This window comes from Zootoca vivipara, chromosome 8 (genome assembly GCF_963506605.1).
Source record: "Zootoca vivipara chromosome 8, rZooViv1.1, whole genome shotgun sequence".
Taxonomy (NCBI): domain Eukaryota; kingdom Metazoa; phylum Chordata; class Lepidosauria; order Squamata; family Lacertidae; genus Zootoca; species Zootoca vivipara.
In genome coordinates this window covers 22,613,975-22,638,804 of record NC_083283.1, presented here as the reverse complement: position 1 = coordinate 22,638,804, position 24,830 = coordinate 22,613,975, and the positions used below count along the sequence as shown (strand labels likewise).

The 24,830-nt window shown below is 40.1% G+C and overlaps 1 protein-coding gene across 6 annotated transcripts in view; it reads left to right on the top strand.

Moving 5' to 3' along the window:
- The window catches only part of VPS13B (vacuolar protein sorting 13 homolog B), a 358,159-nt gene that overhangs the window by 198,702 nt on the left and 134,627 nt on the right, over positions 1-24,830 (top strand). For 5 of the 6 annotated variants that reach the window (XM_035126123.2, XM_035126121.2, XM_035126124.2 and 2 more), the window contains exons 30-31: positions 487-598; positions 21,575-21,778. In XM_035126123.2, coding sequence (XP_034982014.2) covers positions 487-598; positions 21,575-21,778 — 316 coding nt within the window. Of the gene's footprint in view, positions 1-486; positions 603-21,574; positions 21,779-24,830 lie in introns of those variants that run through there. The other variant, XM_060277689.1, reaches the window with a different exon arrangement.

Genomic DNA, 24,830 nt, shown 5'->3' with positions numbered 1-24,830 from the left:
AATTGGCTCCCCACACAAAGGCTGCATACACACTATATACTGTATTTAAAGCACACGACACCCCACCCAATCATAGGAACTGTAGTTTAACGCCACACACACACAGTTACAGTTTCCAGCACCTTTCACTACAGTTTCCATGATTCTTTTGGGGAAGTCATATGCTTTAAACATACAGTGTACTCAAAGCCAAAAATGCACAGAGAAGCATTCATTCTCCTTTTTCTCTGTACATCAGTCAAAATAGCATGAATACCAGGCCTAGGGGCGGACAGGGGAACTATCTATCTGCCTGCCTGGCTGTCTATCTATCTATTTTGTGTGGTATTAATTGATTTACCAGTATTCATTGCAGAAGTTAAAAATAATATGGTTGCTCCACTGAAAAGTCACCTCACTCATTGCATTGGAAATACCTTAATTAATACATCTGGCTCTCTATGTACCGTATACACAAATGTTGTTTGTTTCCTACTTCAATTGCAGATAATAAGATGAATAAGGAAGATACTTTGGTACTTAAAATTGGCTCTGTATCGATGGCTCCTCAGGCTGACAATCCTCTTAGTAGAGCTGTGCTGAGGAAAGACATTTACCAGTAAGTGTTTTTTTATTTGACAAATTAGAATGAGAAAAATGTTTGAAAAATCTAGAAATGTTTTTAAAAATCAAAACAAGATATTTTCTTGAGATAGAAGATATGAAATCATTGATCTGGCAGGCATGGTTGACGACTGGGATTGCATTGTTTTATCCCTGCCTGCACATTGCACATTGAATAGTATTTGCATAGCCCAGTGTGCCTGAGTTCTATCTGCACAATCTGCACTCTTGATTTTGTATTCAAGACATAGTGCTCATGTAGTCTGAGCAATGCACGTTGGGTTCTGCATATATAAGCTCACATGCAAAAATAAAGTTGAATACACAAAGAACTGGCAGGCTAAGTAAATGTGCATGATCCTGAGCCCCTCACTAATTACACAGTTTAATCATCACCACAGGGCTGGAATAAAAGTTATCCAGTAGAACATGTATTCTGACGAAAATCTTTTTGTATAGAATTTTCTATTTTTCCATTGATTACTTGATTTTTGTGCGTGCTTTCATATTTTTTTCAGTTATTTTTAGTTATGTTATCATGATCTGCAAGGGGGGGGGAAATCAGTCAGGAAAGGGATCTCTCTCTTTTTGCACATACCTTCTCTCTCAGTAGCTGCCTAGTGTGAAAGTGATTTTCATAATGTTAAATGGTTAGCAGACATTCAAAATGCTGGACTGTTGATGTCATGTGGATCAAAGCTGTGAAAGAAAGCAAACTTCTAAGGCAAAGTTTCACAGTAAACACATTTTTTGTGTGAATGTCGTGCTCTGGATTGTGTCACTGACTTTCTGCAAACCACACTAATCATATGTAGGCAGCAAAACTGGAGAACATATGTAATCAACATGATAAAAATAATATATGATTCTTAGTAGAGTTGGCACTGCTAAGAAACATGAAAGTAGAGTTGCAAATAATACCAAGTGAGAAAAGTCACAGAAATACAGATGAACAAGTGTCTTATGCTTCCTGTTGGTCTGTTTCTCAGATGTGGCATTTTTTTTGTGTTTGAAAAGTACTTCGAACTGTACTTCAATAGAAGTATGTTACAAACATCAAAATCCTTTCCCAGCAGTAAAACATTTTACGGCTTTAAAAATGACAGATATTACTTTGTCAAGCATAGGAATTCCTCAACTGGTTCAGGCTCCTTGCAACTTAACAGTTTCTGTCCAATGGGGTGGGGAGAGAAACTTTGTCATAGCGCTCTTAAAGGTGGATTTGCCTCTGAATACCATTTTCACATATTCAGGAAAATGTGATATATGAACTGGTGTCATGGGTTTGACTTGGAAATAGACCCATAAAAATCAGGAATGTTTTCCTTGAGCATGCAAGCACACCAAGAAAGCAATTGTGTCATCTTCTTTAGGAAAATGAAGATTAGATGGAGTGATAGGGTTGAATGGTTTTCTAGGAAGCTTACACATGTGAAAGTAAGAATAAACGCCTTGGGTACCAGAAGTGCATGTGTCCCCCCCCCCCCAATATACCTTAATGTGCTTGAGAAAGGTGTGCCACGGTAGGGCAAAATGTGCATCCATGTGAGGTTGTATTCTGTGAATGTCCTGTTTGGCAAAAGCATTTGGGATGCATGGCTTTTTGTATTGTGAAAGCTGTGAGGTTGTAGAAACAATGAAGAATCTTGTGAAATCTGAAAGGACCTCTCTGGAAACTGAGGTTATGATAGTACTGTTGTAATCAAAACGCCACGTAGGGTATTTTATACTGTGTACTGTTCAGAGGTGCATTGTGCATTTGGGGGATGGAAGCATTCTAGACTAACTTCCTTCATCAGTTCAAGCAGCCCTCAATATGTGATTATAGTGCTGCATTATGGTATGAAATTCTATAACCTCTCTGTAAAGAAGACTAGATGGCTTCATGCATTTGTGGCAGGGGATGGGGAACCTGCGCCTCAGACATTGCTGGACTATAGATACCATTCATTATCCCTGACAATTGGCTATGCTGCTGAGGGTAATAGGAGTTGGAGTCCAGTAACATCTACAGGGCTACAAATTTCCATCTCTGCTTTATCGTCTCCCAGTTAAAACAGTAGCATTCTCACTTTGATACAGCAATCACTTACAGCTGTACTTGACATCTCTTTTTGCAGTGGGACATATTTCTATCAGATGAAAAGCTGAAGGGCTGCACAGAACTTTGTTCCATAGAAGCCAAGAAACAAGAACTAAATGTACCGTATTTTTCCGTGTATAAGACTAGGTTTCCCCCCTTAAAAACAATGTCTTATACATGGATACATCTCCCCCCATTTTCTTTAACCTGAGTCCCCCAAAATAGGGGGCGTCTTGTGCATGGGGGCGTCTTATAGACGGAAAAATGCAGTATTTTAATCTGAAACAGGCAGATGAACCTTTTCTTAGTTGCTTGTTTGAATATTTGTTGTACTACTCTTTGGTGCCCCAAAATTCTCCCAGGATAGTTTACAACAAGGTACAAAAACACAATGCACAATTTAAAAAAACTGAACAATAAACAAACACTGGACAAATAAAAAGGACTTTACTCAGATGTCAAAAAGATGCCAGACTCAGCACCAGGCAGAGGAGAGTCTAGAGAGCATTCCAGAGCTGGGGTGCCACCGCAGAAAAGACCCTATTCCCGGTTCATACCTGCCTTACTTCCAAAGGCATAAGAAAACAGGGGAAAGCTTCTCAGGAAGATCTTTGTGAAGTTCATATGAAATAAAGGGATACTTTGGGGGGCAAGCCATTCAGGGTTTTCACTGTTAGTTAGTTAGTTAATTGATTAAACAATGTTTTGTGCTCAGAAGCGGTATAGAAGCTGATACTGCTGTTCAGCCTGGACACTGAGATCCAGCGCCGAGGGCCTTCTGGCGGTTCCCTCACTGCGAGAAGCAAAGCTACAGGGAACCAGGCAGAGGGCCTTCTCAGTAGTGGCGCCCGCCCTGTGGAACGCCCTCCCATCAGAGGTCAAGGAGATAAACAACTACCTGACATTTAGAAAACACCTAAAGGCAGCCCTGTTTAGGGAAGTTTTTAATCTGTGATATTTTAATGTATTTTGGTATTTGTTGGAAGCCGCCCAGAGTGGCAGGGCAAACCCAGCCAGATGGGCAGGGTATAAATAAATAATATAACAACAACAACAACAACAACAACAACAACAACAACAACAACAACAACAATTTAAGACTAGAAAGATACATTCTGTATTTCCAGACAGTAATCTTACTAGTCTGTTTTGGCCCAAATACATTCTTAACAATGTTCAACAACAGCCCAATGTACGTATCATGCATGATGGTGGTTAAAACAGCTCCTCCTCTGTGTCTCCATATGATAAAATGTGGTCAGGGTGTGTAACATGGTATACGTGGGGTGTTACTCTTGGGATCAGAGGATATACTGGAAGCTAGATGGAAACCTCTGAGGTTCTGTGTTGACCTGTGTGCATCCAGCTGCATATCCTTAACTATTAATAAGCCGTTTCCTTTGTGACAATACTTGAAGTTTGTTAGAATGTGGAAGCAGTTTGTAGGGAACCAAGTTCTCAGCTTGATGTAGTTGAAAGTGGACTGAAAACATGAAGTTGGAAGTTGGAAGAATACCCCACTATATTGTCTTATTTGAATTTCAAAGTACTTATTTCACCTTGTCTAAAAGCTGCCCTTTTCACCTCCTGTTACATCATGGCTGGTGTTCTTGGAGGCTACTTTATCTTTAATGGTTGGTAGAAGAATCTGTACTGTACTTCAAGATGCGGCTCCCTTAACTTCACTTAGGCTGGAAATGCCTGCCTGGTAGTAGTGTGCCTGGTGCAATTTAGCAGAGAATCTGAGTCTTGTGCAAAAGCACTGTTAGTATTAAACACAATTAAAGCAATATTTAACATTTCAGATCATTTACTAAAAATTTCTGCAGGCTCTATGGTTTTGCTGCTGAACCTTTTATGGCGGTTTGCTATTCACAACATTATACTCTTTTTGTATGTTTGACAGGCAAAAAAGATTTGTACAGAGCACTAGAAAATGAAGTCAGGGTTCATCATGGTGTAGGGCAGGCATAGGCAACCTTGGCTCTCCAGATGTTTTGGAACTACAACTCCCATGATCCCTGACGACTAGCCCTGTTAGCTAGGGATCATGGGAGTTGTAGTTCTAAAAGATCTGGAGAGCCAAGGTTGCCTATGCCTGGTGTAGGGAGATTATTTCTTAGGTGCATAACCATAGGTATCTGGGGTGTGTGTGTGGCATATTTGGGAATAGTGGCGAACTTTCGGCTCTCAAATTTCAGCAGTGGCCTGTGCGACACTAAAATCTGGTGCCCCCTGGCACCCAGCTGAACCAGTCGCACTACCCTAAAACCACCTCTTTGGGGAAGATTATTACACCAGAGCACTGTCATAACTAAGTAGCTTCATAATATTAATATATCTATGAAAATGTGGAGAGCTGTTTTCTACAAATTTTCCAGACTCTGTGATGTGGATGTGAGAACCTAGTCTTCAAGATTTGGAAAAGCAGTTTTCTACGGGTGATTAAATTATATGATTTCAGGTCTTTTCTCCTGTATGTCAAGCTTTAGAGAGCCTGACATGCATTCTTTTTTGGACCAAAGCAGTAAAGTGCCCTAGTGTGCATTTTGCTGATGTTGCCCGTTAGCATGCAATTGTATTTGTATTTAAATCAAATTCCAGTTGGGCAAATAGTTGACTTTCCACAAAACATTTCATTGTCCCTTGGGCTCTTCCTGCTGATTTCAAAAATATGTTTTTGAACAGTCATTTCAAGGATACTTTGCTGCCATATATGTTTAACATTGACATATAAAATCCTTGGTTGTGGTAAACAGTGTTACTGTAAAATAATTCAGAAAAGCTTCAGAAAGCTTACTGTTACCATTCTTTATTAATGGCTTGTGAGTAAATATAATTTACATTGTATTTGGTTTCAACAAATGTTTTGTTTGTTTGGAAAATATTCTCTAGTAATATTTAAAACAGATTATTTTCTTTCTTTTAATTATGGTGGAATTTTAAGTTGAATATAATGCAAAGGCTATGCTTCTGTTACTAAGGTAACCATATCCTTGTTGTAATGAGACATTTGTTAACTTCTGTATACAGCTTGTGGTTCATTCCATAAATACTTGTGGGTTCTCTGATGTCCTTCACAAGGTTTTATCTATGACAAATTTTTACCACAGCTCTTGAAGTGCTTTGTGAGAATGGGTGTGGGTTTCTTTCTTCTTAAAATTATTCCCTAAAATCTTAGCACGTTTTTTTAAAAAATCTCCCTCTTCAGCTTTGTTGCTATTTAACGTATTCCACCCTTCTTCTTTTTTACCATGTGGAATCTTCACCTATTGAGATAGATTTATCAGTAGCCCTTCATTGAGTTAAGGGGAAATGTCTTCTGTTTATTCATTAGGTAAGTTTATTTTACACCAGTATTGTGGGACCAATACTTTATCCCAGGTTTACTTTTTATTGCAAAATTTACACTAAGGATGTGGCCCTCATAGTCAACAAAAGAGTGGCAAAAGCTGTAATGGGATGCAATCTCAAAAATGACAGAATGATCTCGATACGAATCCAAGGCAGACCTTTCAACATCACAGTAATCCAAGTTTATGCACCAACTACCGGTGCTGAAGAAAGTGAAATTGACCAATTCTATGAAGACCTACAACAACTTCTAGAAATGACACCAAAGAAGGATGTTCTTCTCATTACAGGGGATTGGAATGCTAAAGTAGGGAATCAAGAGATAAAAGGAACAACTGGCAAGTTTGGCCTTGGAGTTCAAAATGAAGCAGGGCAAAGACTAATAGAGTTCTGTCAAGAGAACAAGCTGGTCATCACAAACACTCTCTTCCAACAACACAAGAGACGACTCTACACATGGATATCACCAAATGGGCAGCATCGAAATCAGATTGATTATATTCTCTGCAGCCAAAGATGGAGAAGCTCTATACAGTCAGCAAAAACAAGACCTGGAGCTGACTGTAACTCAGATCATCAGCTTCTTATAGCAAAATTCCAGCTTAAACTGAAGAAAGTAGGAAAAACCACTGGGCCAGTAAGATACAATCTGAATCAAATCCCTTATGAATACACAGTGGAAGTGAGGAACAGGTTTAAGGATTTAGATTTGGTGGACAGAGTGCCTGAAGAACTATGGATGGAGGCTCGTAACATTATACAGGAGGCAGCAACGAAAACCATCCCAAGGAAAAGGAAATGCAAGAAAGCAAAATGGCTATCCAACGAGGCCTTACAAATAGCGGAGGAGAGGAGGCAAGCAAAATGCAAGGGAGATAGGGAAAGATACAGGAAACTGAATGCAGATTTCCAAAAAACAGCAAGGAGAGACAAGAGGGTCTTCTTAAATGAGCAATGCAAAGAAATAGAGGAAAACAATAGAATGGGGAAAACCAGAGATCTGTTCAAGAAAATTGGAGATATGAAAGGAACATTTCGTACAAAGATTACCATAATCAAGGACAAAAGTGGTAAGGACCTAACAGAAGCAGAAGACATCAAGAAGAGGTGGCAAGAATACACAGAGGAATTATACCAGAAAGATATGGAGGTCTCGTACACCCCAGGTAGTGTGGTTGCTGACCTTGAGCCAGACATCTTGGAGAGTGAAGTCAAATGGGCCTTAGAAAGCATTGCTAATAACAAGGCCAGTGGAAGTGATGATATTCCAGCTGAACTATTTAAAATTTTAAAAGATGATGCTGTTAAGGTGCTACACCCAATATGCCAGCAAGTTTGGAAAACTCAGCAATGGCCAGAGGATTGGAGAAGATCAGTCTACATCCCAATTCCAAAGAAGGGCAGTGCCAAAGAATGCTCCAACTACCGCACAATTGCCCTCATTTCACACGCTAGCAAGGTTATGCTTAAAATTCTACAAGGCAGGCTTAGGCAGTATGTGGACCGAGAACTCCCAGAAGTGCAAGCTGGATTTCGAAAGGGCAGAGGAACCAGAGACCAAATAGCAAACATGCGCTGGATTATGGAGAAAGCTAGAGAGTTCCAGAAAAACGTCTACTTCTGCTTCATTGACTATGCAAAAGCCTTTGACTGTGTCGACCACAGCAAACTATGGCAAGTTCTTAAAGAAATGGGAGTGCCTGATCACCTCATCTGTCTCCTGAGAAATCTCTATGTGGGACAAGAAGCTACAGTTAGAACTGGATATGGAACAACTGATTGGTTCAAAATTGGGAAAGGAGTACGACAAGGTTGTATATTGTCTCCCTGCTTATTTAACTTATATGCAGAATTCATCATGCGAAAGGCTGGACTAGATGAATCCCAAGCCGGAATTAAGATTGCCGGAAGAAATATCAACAACCTCAGATATGCAGATGACACAACCTTGATGGCAGAAAGCGAGGAGGAATTAAAGAACCTTTTAATGAGGGTGAAAGAGGAGAGCGCAAAATATGGTCTGAAGCTCAACATCAAAAAAACCAAGATCATGGCCACCGGTCCCATCACCTCCTGGCAAATAGAAGGGGAAGAAATGGAGGCAGTGAGAGATTTTACTTTCTTGGGCTCCTTGATCACTGCAGATGGTGACAGCAGTCACGAAATTAAAAGACGCCTGCTTCTTGGGAGAAAAGCAATGACAAACCTAGACAGCATCTTAAAAAGCAGAGACATCACTTTGCCGACAAAGGTCCGTATAGTTAAAGCTATGGTTTTCCCAGTAGTGATGTATGGAAGTGAGAGCTGGACCATAAAGAAGGCTGATCGTCGAAGAATTGATGCTTTTGAATTATGGTGCTGGAGGAGACTCTTGAGAGTCCCATGGACTGCTAGAAGATCAAACCTATCCATTCTTAAGGAAATCAGCCCTGAGTGCTCCCTGGAAGGACAGATCGTGAAGCTGAGGCTCCAATACTTTGGCCACCTCATGAGAAGAGAAGAATCCTTGGAAAAGACCCTGATGTTGGGAAAGATTGAGGGCACTAGGAGAAGGGGACGACAGAGGACAAGATGGTTGGACAGTGTTCTCGAAGCTACGAACATGAGTTTGACCAAACTGCGGGAGGCAGTGCAAGACAGGAGTGCCTGGCGTGCTCTGGTCCATGGGGTCACGAAGAGTCGGACACGACTAAACGACTAAACAACAAAACACTAAGGATGGGGAACTTGTTGCCTTCTAGGCTACAACTCCTATTATTCTTGACCATTGGCCATCTTGGCGGAGACTGATTGGAATTGTACTGCAGCGACATCTAGAGGAGCATACGTTCCCCACCTTTCACAATCCTTTTAGTAAGGGTCAGCAAACTTTTTCAGCAGGGGGCCGGTCCACTGTCCCTCAGACCTTGTGGGGGGCCGGACTATATTTTGAAAAATATATATGAATGAATTCCTATGCCCCACAAATAACCCAGAGGTGCATTTTAAATAAAAGGACACATTCTACTCATGTAAAAACACGCTGATTCCCAGACAGTCCGTGGGCCGGATTTAGAAGGTGATTGGGCCGCATCCGGCCCCCGGGCCTTAGTTTGGAGACCCCTGCTTTTAGTATTAGCTAACATGGTGTCCTTTGACTCCCAATTTCCCTCAGCCACAGCTGGCATGGCCAGTGGTTCAGAATGATGGGGGTCGAATTTCAACACCATCTGAAGAACACTACTTTAACTCCTCCTGTTCTAGGGCTGGGCGCTGTTTCCCCAGTGTGTTCCATGTGCGGAAGACCCTGGCAGAGCAGACCCCGGCTGCCTTCAGGACTGAATCCTCTGGAAGATCCCATCTTGCTGGGGTCTGCTTCCAGCTGGGGAGCAAATGGCTCAGTCCTGCTCAATTTGACTGCACATGTGTGCTCCCCTGCGGAACAGGCATGTGCAGAAAACTTCTTTTATTCTATTTCTCCTACCGCCATGCCCCCAGATCACATGGGATGCCCACCCCAGTGCAATCTGGGGCTATCTCCATCGGACTAGCCTGGTTCTGCCCAAATCAGCCCAATATGATTGGGTTTTCAACTGAATCCAGCTTGTTGCCCTATCAGATACATTAGCTGATGGGAGTGCCAACATTGGTATTAATATAAAGTACGGTAACCCTGAGACTCACTAGCAGACACCTAAAAACAAATCTCTAAATTAATGGTAACTGAATTGATATAAATAACAATTTTCTTACAAGTGGAAACTAGTGTGACAGTGCGAAGAACTGTAGCTGGCATAAAACCACCATTCAAAAACTGTCTATGACATATGTCTCCTGTATATTGTGTGCATTGATGTTTAGCTGATTTAACTTGAAGGCTTTGTGTTTGGCTTTGGCAGTCACAAAAGCAATGGTGTACACTATGGCTTCCTGCAGCAGGAAATAAGTTTCAAGGAATACTTTCCCTCTTGCTGCCAAAATTTACCATAACAATACTGTTGGAAATGACTGAAGAGTTTGCTGCTTGCCATTTTACTACTTTTTAACTATTCAGGTTTAAAAAGTATGTTTTCTATATGTTTTCTAGTTTTGCTTGATATTTGCTGGGAATCTGTCCTTCTGTTTTACTCCTTAAGAAAGCTCTTTTTCATTCAGGTGGTATTTGATACTTTGCAAATACAGTGGTACCTCGCTAGACGAATGCCTCACAAGACGAAAAACACGCAAAACGAAAGCGTTTTGCAATTTCAATGAAGACTTGCAAGACGAAGTTTCCTATGGCGCGCTTCGCAAGATGATTTTTTTTTCATCCCATAGGGTGCCTTGCAAGATGAATTTTTTCCCCGTCTTGCGAGGCTCCCTATGGGAAACCGCACTTCAATGTGTTCCTATGGGAGCCGCTTCGCAAAACTTTTTTTTTGCTATACGAAGCAACTCGCGAAACGAATTAAATTCGTCTTGCGAGGCACCACTGTAGTTGCATGTTTGGAACCAGGGCTGTAGTCCTAAGCGCAGTTACCAAGAACTCTGTCGAATTGAACCCAGTAGGACTTAGGTTTGAGTAAATATGCATAGGATCACACTCAGTTCTTTGGTCCCCTTGATATCAATGGAATTTTAATCATGCTTTACTGTACAATAATGCCTGACCCAGTAGCAGCTGGCAGGGTGAGAGGGACTGTGTTGCTCTCCCATCTTCTCAACAACTTGTCTCACTGCTGGTACTAACAGGGAGAAGGTGAGAGGTAAGGCAGCAAGGAGCTTAGCATCGTATGGGCACAGTGTCACATAGGCACCACTGCTACACCTGCATCACACTGAGCTCTGTGCTGCCTTGCCACTCTCCTTCTTGATACTAGCAGAGATGAGAGAACAACAGAGACCCACCCATCTCATCCCACTGGCCAGTCCAGTTTATGTTTGCAGAGAAAACATCCCTATGCATATTCTTTGCTGGCTAGGAATTTTGTATATATGCATGATGCCTGTGTCTAGAATTCCTTTTCCTTATCAAGCTGCTGAGTCTATGCATGTATAGCCTGATAAACAGAGTTGAAATCCTGTCTATAGATATTCAAACAATTAGAGGTGGGTGTAGTGTCCCAGTTTTATTGCTTCTGCTAAACAGCCAAGTGGCATAATCTCTTGGGTCACAGCCATTGTCTGTAAGAAATTTAAACAAGTGATGTCAAGGGTATTTAAGTATTATGCATGCATGTTACAAATTAAGAAAGAACAAATGGCCATAGGGATGATGTAAAATCAGTTGGGGAAACCACTTCCATGAGCCTCTTTGCATGTGAGACCAGGCCTCCTGATGCATGAGGATAGTGCATCCTTAGAGCCCTGGATAAGAGCATTGGGTTTCATCAAGGATCAGAGTGAAGAGCTTGCCTTCTCTTCTGCCCAATGCCATTGCAAAGACATGCGTGACCTCAGGATGAATGCAGCAAGCTACAGCCATCTCCTAAATTGAAGGCTCTTCAAGGCTGTGCAGGGGATGAGCAACTTAACTTTCTGCTCTGACCTCAAACACATTGCTGCAGCTTTTGCTGGTTTGAAAGAAAGCCTAAACATTGAGCCCCAGAAGCCAAGAGCTGAACTTATAGGCTGCTTTTTTTTGCTGCTAGATACTTAATCTGGCAACATATGGCAGTGCAATTGTGCAGTCATTACTCAGTAGTAATTTTGGAGGGATTGGTGGACAGCAGTGGGATAGTCATACTAAGTTGGTGTTGACAAATAGATGATGGAATACTAGCGGATTACTGTTGTAGTTAAATGTGCATAAATTTGTATCCAAATAAAATGAGTTGTAATGATTTTTTTTGTGAGAGGAGTTAGAGATGCCTTTTAAAATGTCACCCACCATCCATGGTTTTTGTAAATACATGTATTAAACATTCTCATATCTGCTGTCCAGAATTATTGGAAATAACTTTTAATGCATATAGCTCATCAGTCGGAAAAGGCAGAAGTGTTATTGGAGCATTGGATGCCTGGGAGGTGGGGAGGCCACCTGCCCTGGATGAGATTGCACTCCCCTGGAAGTAGCAGGCCCACAGTTTGTGGATGCTCCTAGAATCAACACTATCACTGGAGGCTCAGGTGGCCTTAGTGGCCAAGAGTGCCTTTCTTCATCTACAGCTACAGCTATTTAATCAGCTACTGCTTGACAGAGATGACATAGCCATTGTATTCCATGGTCTGGATTGGATTACAGTAATGTGCTCTACATGGGGCTGCCTTTGAAAACAACTTGGAAACTTTAATTGGTCCAAAATGCAATGGCCAGATTACTGGCTTGCGTTCCCTTCAGATGTCCCGTTTTGAAACAGCTGCACCGCTTGCCAGTTCGTTTCTGGGCCCAATTCAAGGTGCTTCTGTTAGAGTTTAAAGCCCTTAAACAACTGAGGCCCCAAATACCTGCTTCCCTACAGACCCTCCCAGGTGCTGAGATTGGCAGAGGGAGCCCTCTTGGGTGTTCCACCGCCATCAGAATCTCTGTGGGCGGTGGCCTGGGGGATGGTATTTTCTGTGGCAGCCCCTAAGTTGTGGAAGTGTCTTCCTATTGAGATGCATCCAGGGCCTTTATTATGCACTTTTCAGGAAATGCTGAAGATGCATCTTTTTGCCCTGGCTTTGGACACTTGGGATGTATGTTCTGTAATGTAAAGTTCTTTTAAACTATTTTTATTGTGTTCTAATTGTATAGTGATTTATGGCAGTATATATTATTACTTTGTGCAAAGGTAAAGGTAAAGGGGGCCCTGACCATCAGGTCCAGTCGTGTCCGACTCTGGGGTTGCGGCGCTCATCTCGCTCTATAGGCCGAGGGAGCCGGTGTTTGGCCGCAGACAGCTTCTGGGTCATGTGGCCAGCATGACAAAGCCGCTTCTGGTGAACCAGAGCAGCGCATGGAAATGCCGTTTACCTTCCCGCCGGAGCGGCCCCTATTTATCTACTTGCACTTTGATGTGCTTTCGAACTGCTAGGTGGGCAGGAGCTGGGACCGAGCAACGGGAGCTCACCACCTTGCAGGGATTCGAACCGCTGACCTTCTGATCAGCAAGCAGCCCTAGACTCTGTGATTTAACCCACAGCGCCACCTGGGTCCCATTACTTTGTGTATTACTCTGCAAAAGCAATTGGTATATCCAAAGTGATCACTTCAATTTCCTCTCCTCCACCCATGCGCCCCGGGAACTTCTTCAGAGAGTCCCCAATCCTCTGGAGCTGATTTTGAGGGGGCTGCAGATGAGAGGAGAGAAGGGGGACATTCCATTCCACTAGTACAAGTCTCTTGTGCTAGCAGAATTGGAGCATTGGATACCATCCAATTAAATAATATCGCAATATTTCTAAACAGGTAATATTTCTAAATGCAATCTAATTATCAAAAGCTGCAGTTAATACGAGTTTCAGAACTCTCAAGAAATTTGAAACAGCACTGAAAGGCACAAAACTGCTTTGTTATGCATAGCAAATCTTGACAACTAAAGGTTTTAAATATGATTCAAACACCTTCATGAGCTCTCCGCCAGACCCCCATCAGCAATATTGGAATGTAATGATGTAAAATTAAATATGCAGATCACAAGGTCAAATGCAAGTATATATACCATATTCAAGAGACTTTTGAAAAAATATAACTGCCCAAATTTGTAGTTTATTACACATAAATTTAGGGTAACTTGCCATAATGTATTGATTTTGTAATAGCTTTAAATAGCTTTATCCATGACTGTAAAAGGAGGAATTCAATAGACAGTATAAATTTGTCTTATTTTGTTTCTTGAGAAGCAAGTGGCAATTTTTTTTCGGGGGGTGGGGGTGGCACATTGTAGAAAATTAATAATTCTGACATGCTTTGTAGGTTTATTGTACGCTTTACTGAAATAATACATGAACAGTGCTTCAAGTACTCAGGAAGGCTGAGATGAATGACTATTGCCTTCTGGTTTCTTGTCTCGGACTCTTTATTGCCAGTTCACTCATTCATCATAAGGAATATATTTGGCTTTCATTTCTTTCTCCCTGCCTTCTCTTCTAGACCAACCCCATTGTCCATACCCTTTCAGAGAATATTTATGTGCAGATTTCTTTGAGGGCCTATATCCCTAAACCTAAACCTTCAGTCTTTCCCAAGGCTTGGTAACTTCTAATATTTTTATTACTGGTTTGTTTGTCTCTGAAAGCAGACAGCTTTTACTCGAAATCAAAGGAATATAATGTTTTGCAGACGTATATCAAATGCTTTACATACATTGTTTCTCTGAAATGACTGTGATTCTGTACACCTTGGCACCCACCTGGCTTCTTTGGGTATACACTATACAGTATATTATAATTTCCCACAGATTTTTACATTTAATTGTCAAAAAGCACAGCATGTACATTCTGCTGAATTCTGAGACTAAGGCTAGCATACCAGTATAGTACTCGCAAAACAAGCATACACTTCTATCTTACTAAAAGTTATCATCTCTAAAACATGTGAATAAGAATAAGAATAGAGTATCTTACTTTTGTTACTGTTCCTTCTTTGTCAATGCAGTCTTCCGTGGTTAATATTCCACTGATTCATTAGAACAAGCATTAGCTGAAGACAAGACTTTGAAGAAAGAGCAAATGTTAGTTTTGTTAATGTAGCAGAGTATTGCATTTCAACTTTGGGAAAGGATAGTTGATTGATGCAGCTTGGCAGGAGCGTAAGGCCCCACATGCTGCTGAAGTAGGGTGAAAAAACTGTAGATTATAATATACCTCAGGATGGGTGTTTTAATATGTTGACATTTTTTCTGCTTTATTTGAGATGCTGATAACACTAGGTAGAATTCCACATTTGTTATTAACCTGGCTTGTATCACATTTAATATAGAAATACCACATTTCTATGGAAACTCTGACATGCATGCTGTTCAACAGATAATACAATAAAAGTGTGAAACTATAGCAACTTGGGTTTCTCTCCCCCCCCCCCAATAGAATATAGTTCACATCATAAACTCCAGTCCTCCTTATGATTGCAGTTATTATGAATGCAGTTATTAACTAATGTGGACCCCCCTACATTATTTTCCCCCACTATATACTGTACAAACAATTGCATAAGAAGTTAGAATGGTACAGAGATAATGTGTGTAATATATTTTTCCTGTTTCTATAGAGAGCACAGTACATATCATAAGTATAAAATATCTATTCAAATAATTTCAGTGTGGTCATTGGAGGATTTGACCGATATCCACGTATGGGTTTGATAAACTGACACAACAGCGAAAAAAGAACTCCTGTCCCATGTCAGCTTATCAAACACACTATGGATGTTCTGTCTTTCATCTGACATCAAAATAACATCCACAGAGTAAATAGGAAGCTTGTGTTCAGTGAAACTCAACCTCAGTACTTCCAGGTGAATATATACAGCACCTGATAAGGCTGAGGTATTGTACCACTAAACAAACAGAGCCTTCAGCAACCAATGAGTGCCAGGTATGCCAAAATGAAAATGGGTGTAGAACCCGAAAGAGGTTGTTTGCCTCAGTTTAGTGGTAAGCCAAATATTTGTGTAATATTTTAGAAAGCCAGAACCTAGTGTCCTGTTACAGACAGGCAATGTTGAGTTTGGAGCTAAAATTATTTAACCCGTAAAACAAATCAATAAAGAATGTGTTATGTTCTTACATCTGGTTTTAGCACCAGTTATTTCTTCTTGCTGCTGACATTACTCCCTGTTCTTTGTCATCCTTTCTGAGTCTATTTAGAAAAGTTATGTTCCTCTTGTGACTGCTGGAAATGTTTTATCATCCAAACATATCACGAAACCTCCATTTAGAATTATGAATATGCATCATTTGCACAGCTATCAAATCAACATTTAGAACAAGTCCTGCAGTAAAAAGTAAATCAACATTATTCTCTCTGAGCACAAAAAAGTATTAAAATGTTCACTCTCACTTTAATTTATTGTTGGAGCATTTAAACAAGAAACAGATACTTTTTAAAATTACCAGGCAGAATACACATTAACACAGCAAAAAGCTGAAACTTAGTTGACTTTTACATTTCCCCGCTTTTAGTCTGAAAATATATACAGTAGTTGCCATACTTTACCTTTTTTTCCTCACTATTGTGCTCCAGATATATGTCTAAGAGACAACTGCAGTGGAAAACGGTCTTCTGCTTATTTGTGGTAAATTACTGTACACAGAGCTTTTTGGAACAAGGCACTACTTTTAAATGTCTGGTCACCTCACGGGATATGTAGTGCATTTCCTGCCACTAGGATAAGAGGAAGGAAGCACAAGGCCAAAACGTTTGATGTGTGGTCTACTGTAATTCCTTTCATGTGTTCAGTGGCTTTTGTAGGATCCATGTACTACAATCAATTCTGACCATGCTGTGGTCCATTTCATTAAAGCTGACCTTCCTAAATGGAAAACAAATTCACATTATAGTGGCATTCACCTGCCATCATTACAGGGGAAAGAGTTATCATATTTTGCCCTTAAGCTGATTCTTTTATAAGTTTTGTGGCTTATAAACTTTATAAGTTTTGGCTTATAAAGTTCATTGGGTGTGGAGATGAATATGCAAAGAAGAGGCTCAGTGTTATTTTTCAAAGATTAATATATTAATATTCTAAGATAAACTGTGACTGAGAGCCTCTTAGACCCCTTTTCATAGTACAGCTGTCATGTGCAAGCCATTTGGAACTCTCTGTGTTTTGGTTGCTGCCAGCTTCCAATCATTTAATGTAAATCAAGCAGCCATGCACAAGAATTTATATTAATCTATTTTTGCTCCATGTCAGTTTCACATAGTGTGCTTATTCATAATGCCCTTTCTGTCACATTTCTGCATTGTGGGGTGGGGTGGTTTTTGTTTTTTTAAAAGAATCTATGAAAAGTATTTTAAATAATACTTAAATATTTATATGATTATTTTGTCACAAAATGCACTTTTACCTTTTCCCCCTCAACATACACATTTCTAAATGGATATTCATACACATTTTGGTACATTTTTTGAGCTGAGCACTATATTGCAAAATTCAGGGAAGTGCAAAATGTAAAAGATAATTACGTTCTAATTCATGCCTTAATCTAGGAGGTGCAAATTTAGGTCAGTTAAAAATATGGATCAGATAAAATTAGCCACCCCTAGTTGGATGCTGCATGAACACAAACTGTGTAGTGTGGGCTAGTCTATACATTGAATAGATCCACATTAAATTGACTTGTGGCACGAGGCAGCTGCTATGCAGACTCAGATCAATGTGACCTCCATGCCAAAACTGTATCATGAGAGGTGGCTTGGAATATGGGTTTATACCAACACTAACATTATTATGTGAAAAACAATTATGTACCATTTCCACTTCTGTGTAAAATGCTGGTGCAAATGCAGTTGGTGGCTCATTTGCCTTTCCCTGTTTAGGGAAACTTTTAATATTTGATGAATCATTGTATTTTAATATTCTGCTGGAAGCCGTCCAGAGTGACTGGGGAAACCCATCCAGATGGGTGGGGTAATAATAATAATAATAATAATAATAATAATAATAATAATAATAATAATAATGATAAATTATTTATACCCCGCCCATCTGGCCGGGTTCCCCCAGCCACTCTGGGCGGCTTCCAACAAAACATTAAAATACAGAAATCAAACATTAAAAGCTTCCCTAAACAGGGCTGCCTTGAGATGCCTTTTAAAGGTCTGGTAATTGTTGTTCTCTTTGACCTCTGGTGGGAGGGCATTCCACAGGGTGGGTGCCACTACCGAGAAGGCCCTCTGCCTGGTTCCCTGTAACTTGGCTTCTCGTAGCGAGGGAACCGCCAGAAGACTCTCAGCGCTGGACCTCAGTGTCCGGGCAGAACGATGGGGGTGGAGACGCTCCTTCAGGTATACTGGAGTCCGTTTAGGGCTTTAAAGGTCAACACCAACACTTTGAATTGTGCTCGGAAATTGTGGGGTATCAATAGTAAATTATTATTATTTGCCAGACAAGATGCAACCTGTGGCATCTATGAATAAGATGTTTCATTTTTCAAAAGTGTTAACAATAGCAGCAGGAGCGCCTAATTTGTATCAATACTGTAGCACTGGGATAGGATTTTAAAGATGTCGTCGGCGTCCCCTCACCATTTTCCTGATTAAAATTACTTCACCACCATAACACCCACACCCTATTTTTCCCATGGAAGAAATTCAAATATCCAAGTAGTACCTCTATCTGTTGTTTGCCCGAAAATAGCAAGTGGGGGAGGGGGAAATGGGTGACAAACCCTCACCAGTGCCATAGACCATATTCAAAGGGTCTAATGCAACTTTAAAATGACTACTAATGTGTTTAAAGGGAAAGGGGGGGAGTCTAATTACTATTAATAGTACTGCTGCCTCATGTCGGTTCTGTCCAAAGCTTAGCACTGACACTCTTTGATGGTTGAATGAAATTTGCTTTCATTTACAATTTTACAAATGGAAACTGAGAACAAAAGTTGATGTCTCAGCCTGTTCCTTGATTTTTTTAAAAAAAGTAATTATTCACATTTAGACCTATACACAGGGCAAAGCAAGTCCACACTTTTGACAACTGCACCATAATAAATTATTTTGCTAAAGCGGCAGTTGATTATTAACTTAACCAGTGGTGGTCTTCCACTAAATTTCACATGTTTTTGGTGGAAGATGGCAGAGTGCTTCGTGTGTATTTCTCAAGAAGATGGGGAATGTTGTCATGTATAGAATAAGCATATGACATTTTTGTTGAAAAGTAATTGGTTTAATTGAACATTATAAAAATGTATAATTCTTCAATCTGCATTTTTTTCCAACAGCCAGAAAACAAAAGGCAGTTTGTGCAGTTAACACTTTTAAAGGGTTGTATTGCCATAGACACCTTCTCAAGTTTCTGAATTGCTCTTCAAATTGCCCTGAGTTCATTTTGGTTCTTGGGCACAAGCAAGAACATTTCAAATACAGGATGGGAAACACAGCACATGGAAGCTAGCATTTGCCCTCCTTTTGAAAAGTGCTTGCACCTGATTATTGAACTGCTTTTTGAATATGAGGGCAGTAATCCACTGGGGAGAGGAAAATCACATGACCCTAAAGAATGTGCATACACGGTCTCTGGAGCCTGGTTAAGGGCAGGTTACAGTGCATCCATAGCCCATGTTTTAGCTTTACAACCCTGTGTAAAGTATGCTGAGTGAGGCAGGTGGGAGTGTGGCTTTCCCAGTCACCCAGGAAACCAAAGCTTCCGAACAATAACCTTCAGAGCCAGACATTCCCAATATATAATATGAATATTCCCCTAGCTTTGGAGTGAAGAGAAATGTGTGAAAGTAAGGCTTCCTTTAATAAATGCGATTAAGCCATACATCACTATTATTTATATCCTTTTTCAAAACTTCTATTTTTTATTTTTGGTTTCTGCAGCCTTTTATAAGTCTCAACTGACCTGTAAGGGAATACATTTGACTTTCTTACAATGAACCTCTGAATTATGCCTATTCAGCAGTGAGTAATAACTGATTCAACATGAGCTGTGTCTTATATAAACATACAAAATGCCTGACCCAGACTAAATCAATTTAAAAAGGAAAACATCAAAGTTATGTTTCCTGTTACATGCTTAAGGTCTTCTTTGGGTGTATTACATTAGTATATTATTTACCAACTATAGTAGGCTTTTAGTTTATTCTCTGATGCCACCTGCAAAGAGAACGGTAGAGAACGTATTGGATACAATAAATTGTACGTCTAATGTAATATGTCACAGTGATTAAGAGAAGCTTTTACAACAGGGATCAGGAAGTCTTTAGCATACCTTACAGTCCAGTTTTTAGTTTCTATAATGTTCTTATGCTGCAGAATGTGACCAGGGTAAAGTTCAGAGGGGCCACTGATTGCCTTGGGTCATGCCTCACCTGGATTTTAAAGTCCCAAGAAAATCTCCAGGATCTTGGAACAGGGGTGAGAGACAGAAACATCTACTCTTGTGCCCCAGAGAACATTAGCTCAATTCTCTGAGCTGTCCCAGTGTGCTTTTGGCCTGAACCATGTAGCAGAAGGAAAATGAACTTGTACATCATTTACAAACATCATCATAGGCCCTAATCTGTTTCACTGCCAAGGGGATTATGTTGGTAATATGAGATGGGGATCTGTAACTCCCCCCCCCCAACGAGAAATTTGACTGGATCATTATTATGCTTTTTAGATGAGCAGTCAAGCAGTTTTATTTTTCACCAGGCTTTTAATTTATTTTAATTGTAAATTAATTTTGCTGTTGGTTGGGTTGTTTAACTCTGTTTTGGGGTGGCTGGCATGTGATCCTCCAGATGTTCTTGGACTCCAGCTTCCATCAGCCCCAGCCAGCATTGCCAGTAGTCAGGGATGATGAGAGCTGTAGTCCAACAACATCTGGAGGACTAAATGCCAGCCATCCCTTGCTTTATTCTCACTCTTAATACATTATGACTGTGTTTTATTGTTGTGAACATGTGTATTAGGGTATTGATGAAGAGTCATCTGATGTTTAGAGGTGAGCTCCTCACTTCAATTCCACCCCCTCTTACTAGCACATACATGTCTTGCTCCTGTTTTGCAGCAATTTAAAATGCATCCCAGGTCTCCGAACTCAACTTTTGTCTGTTACGCTGGGTACAAATGGGGCAGCTGTTCCATTCTACTCTGATACAGGGCTGAGCATTGTCTGTGGCTGACATGTAAAGGGCAGTCCAGAATCAGATGGCAATTTCCCCTCGTTAATTTTGAGATGTGGCAGAGTAGAGGGTTAGCATACAAACTCTGGATCCAAGTATTTGTTCTCATGCACATACTGACTTCAACAGAGGCAAGATGAGGCAGATAAGGCAAAACAAGGGCACTCTAGCTGTGCAGGACTCAGGCTGAATGCTACATGAGAGCAGAGCTCACATAATGTTTCTACAGCAATTGCTCTCCAAGTGAGCCTTTTTAGGAGCTGCAGTTTTGTCTCAGTAGCTGGCTGCACCTTCACTTAGATGCTTCTTCATTTAAAGGGATGCAGTGGAACAGAGGGGAATTTGGTTGTACTGGGACTTCTGAGATGAGTCAGAGAAGACCATATGACATCCTTAGTCCAGAAGCCTTTTCAATAGAGAAGGTGCTTCTGGGCGTGACCTTAAAGCCATTTACACCTCCCACTCTGAATCACCAACCTCATCCTCCAAAGAAGGAGAGTCCAGCCCCAGGGTCTAATAGCCATTGACCTAATAATTAACACTATTGTTAAGTTACAGTTTGTTTAGACCAGGCATCCCCAAACTGCGGCCCTCCAGATGTTTTGGCCTACAACTCCCATGATCCCTAGCTAACAGGACCAGTGGTCAGGGATGATGGGAATTGTAGTCCAAAACATCTGGAGGGCCGAAGTTTGGGGATGCCTGGTTTAGACATTCTGCCCACATTATGGCCTTGAGACTTGCTCCAGTCCATAATCTCAGAGATGAAAAAAAATGCAACGTCTCTCTATTATCTCTTTATTTTTTGTCATTGTAGGAGAGCATTGAATTTGGGGATTCTTCGTGATCCTGGATCAGAGGTGGAAGACAGACAGTATCAAATAGACCTCCAGTCAATCAACATTGGTACTGCTCAGTGGGATCAATTGAAGCCAGAGAAGGAGAATGGTAAAGGGAGGACAGTGCCAGAGAATGAAAGGAATTCTCAGAATCCAGCACTTGAGTGGAATATGGCTAGTAGGTAAGAAAGCAGTGGAAAAATAGTGGCTCGTGTTCTTTAGCAAAAAAAAACCTTAATGATAATAACATCCCACATATTTCAGCTGAGCATGCTGTTGTTTGTACATTCAAGTGTGTTTGCATTCCCTAGCAAGCATGTTTCCCGTGAGCTAGAGATCTGAACAGTACACTTAAAATTTTTGTTTTGTAGCACTGTTGCACTGTAATTTCCATGCAGATAAAGTTATGTCTATATTTCCATAATAGCTTATAATATGGCCATAAAATATAACTCCAGGCTGAAACCTGGCATACACATTTCCAGTCTATGAACAACAGAGTTGTTACCCTTTTGTTCTTTTACAAAGTTTGAACAAAACCAGTTTAGACATTTTTAAGCCGGCAGAGGACAAAAAGAGTTTCCCCCTTTGTTGGCTGCAAACCAGTTTCTGTGCTTCTGTAAATGAAAACAGCTGCAATTTCTGAAATGACAAATTTCTGCTGATTTGTTGATATGCAAAAGAGGGCTTCCAGCTCAAGTCTACTTATAAATGTTACTTTGACATCTTCCATTTTTAGTGTTCCATTTTGATTATATTGCTACAATAGACTTTGATGCTTTTTTCCAGTTAGAGGTCACAGTAGCCCTGTGCAGCTAACATGCTTTTCAGAATGAGTGCTGGGGGAGGGAGTTGGGATTGTGCCTGGTGAACACAGTTTATGTCAGGCCTGTCTGTCTGCAAAATCTCTACCCTGCAAAAATGTACAGTATGGATAACACCAGCATAACCTGCATTTTTACATTCACAACAGAATACCGAATTGTGCTAAGGTTTAAGGTTGGAGCTTTGCTCCCAAATCCATTCGTTGTACAGTACAAGTATATGGTATACACAGGGCTATAGTGTGACAAATTGATGGTGACATTTTGTTACATCTGCATGGGAGATATAACGTGGTAGACTTGGGATAAATGGGTTTGTTTGTTTGTTTTGCATGAAACTAAAGCACTACATTTTGATTCCTGAATTATAGTTAGTATTGTTTAGTTATGTTTCTGTTTTCTTTATCATGGCTATCCAAGCTGTTCACACTGTCTTGAACAATCTCTTCCATATTCAGAAGAAGTGTGCATGCACACGAAAGCTCATACCAATGACAAACTTAATTGGTCTCTAAGGTGCTGCTGGAAGGAATTTTTTATCAGGATTCTGAGTTAGCCCAGCAATATAAATATATTATAAATATGCAGAGATAATGCAACAGAGTAGACGTCAGAAGACATGAAGGAACCCAACCCAGTGGAAACATACACTAGGAAACTACAAGATGTTGAACACTGTATTTAACAGACTTTAGAATATCACACTGACTCTTATAAATCATAAATGTTAACTGTAATTTTGTTTTAAAATGATATAATTTTAATGACTTTTTAGAGCTGGAGACTTTGTTTCAACTTTCAGTCTGCAACGAGTCATCCTATAAACCCCCAAAAGTGCAGTTTGCAAAGGAAATGCTGATTCCACAGTAACTTTAGCTATAATCATGATAACTGTATAGCATGTACGTTTGTAAAAACAAACCACAGGTGGGGCCCCTATCAGATGCTCTGAAAAATTAAAGAGCCTTTAAAAGCTTTGCAAATGATTCACTGCTCTTATCTATTAGATGAAGTAAAATGTGCTGATATTTATAACTGAAACTCTTGATGTAAAACATCAAAAACTCCTTTGGTGCCTTCAGTTGAACCACTTAAGGACTGGATCAATGACAGTAGTTTAAACGATTTAGGCAGATTTGAGCTTTTAGCTGTTATCAGAAAGACTAGATAATGGCCAAAATGTAAGAAAATTAGAACACGGTGTATTCCTCTATACACATTTCTTAAAAGGGAGGGGAACATGAATCACCTCTCCTTCTTTGCAGAATGCCATTGTCTTTGTTTTAGGTTTAAAAACACAGTGTATGGGCTTTACTAAGGTCCCTGTGTGTCTTATTTCAATGGGTGCCAAATTTCTAATGGAAAGTTCTAAATATTCCTCTGGGATCTAATGGTAGAGAACCTATTCAAACATGCTCCCCACACACCGCCATGGGAATGTGCAACATGTGGAAAACATATGGCTGGAATGGAAAATCCAAGTGGATTTCATAGGACAGCTATGATAAAAGGATACCATCAGCTCCTGTGCCCTGATATTTCCTGCAAAATCCACGTGGATGCTTAATTGTCCAGGTCTTCATGGGATTCAGCATAGAGGCTTGAATGTACTATGATAAGCTATTCAATAGGAAACATGTATTTCATTTCTCTTACTGTAAAAAATGTTTGTTAGACTTCTCTGATAATTTTTTTAAAACAACTTTAGTGCTTCCCAATAACTAAAATGATTGTTGCATCGATGAAATTAGGAGAGATCTGGTTTCTACTCTCCTTCTTTAGAATGGCTGTACTAATATACTTATGTAACCAAAGGCCCAACTAATATACTTATGTAACCAAACTTGTGATTGCTGGTATTTCTCCATTATTTCTGCTTATAATTATTTTCTGTGGACATATAACAGCTTTCTTGTTTTCTCTATTACTCTAAACAGATGTTCTTTAAGGTATACTAAGATGGTCAGCTACTTTAATATTTCTGAAAGTCTTGTCTTTGAAAAAGGTATAAATATGTAACAGATGCCTAAGTGGATCCTGGAGTGAACATAGTGTGGTCATAGTACCATCATTACACCGTTCCTTATTGAGGATGCTCATATGGTACCCAGCTGTGTCAAGTTAGCAGAACCCTTAAGGACAGTACAGTGTGGAAGACTTAATAAAGAAAGTGCAGGTTTATTTCATTTTATTTCCTTGGGATCACGGAAATGGACACCTCACTTTTGAAGACAAAGTTGTCCTCAGTTTCTCTTTATAGTTGCATTAATTCTAATACCTGTTTAGCCATCTTCCTAGATCAAACCATTAAAAAAAAACCTTAAAAGACCATTTTAATGATTAGGAAATTGGTACTGATATATAGTAAAATAGTGAACAATCTTTCCTTTCTCTGAATATCAACCAATGT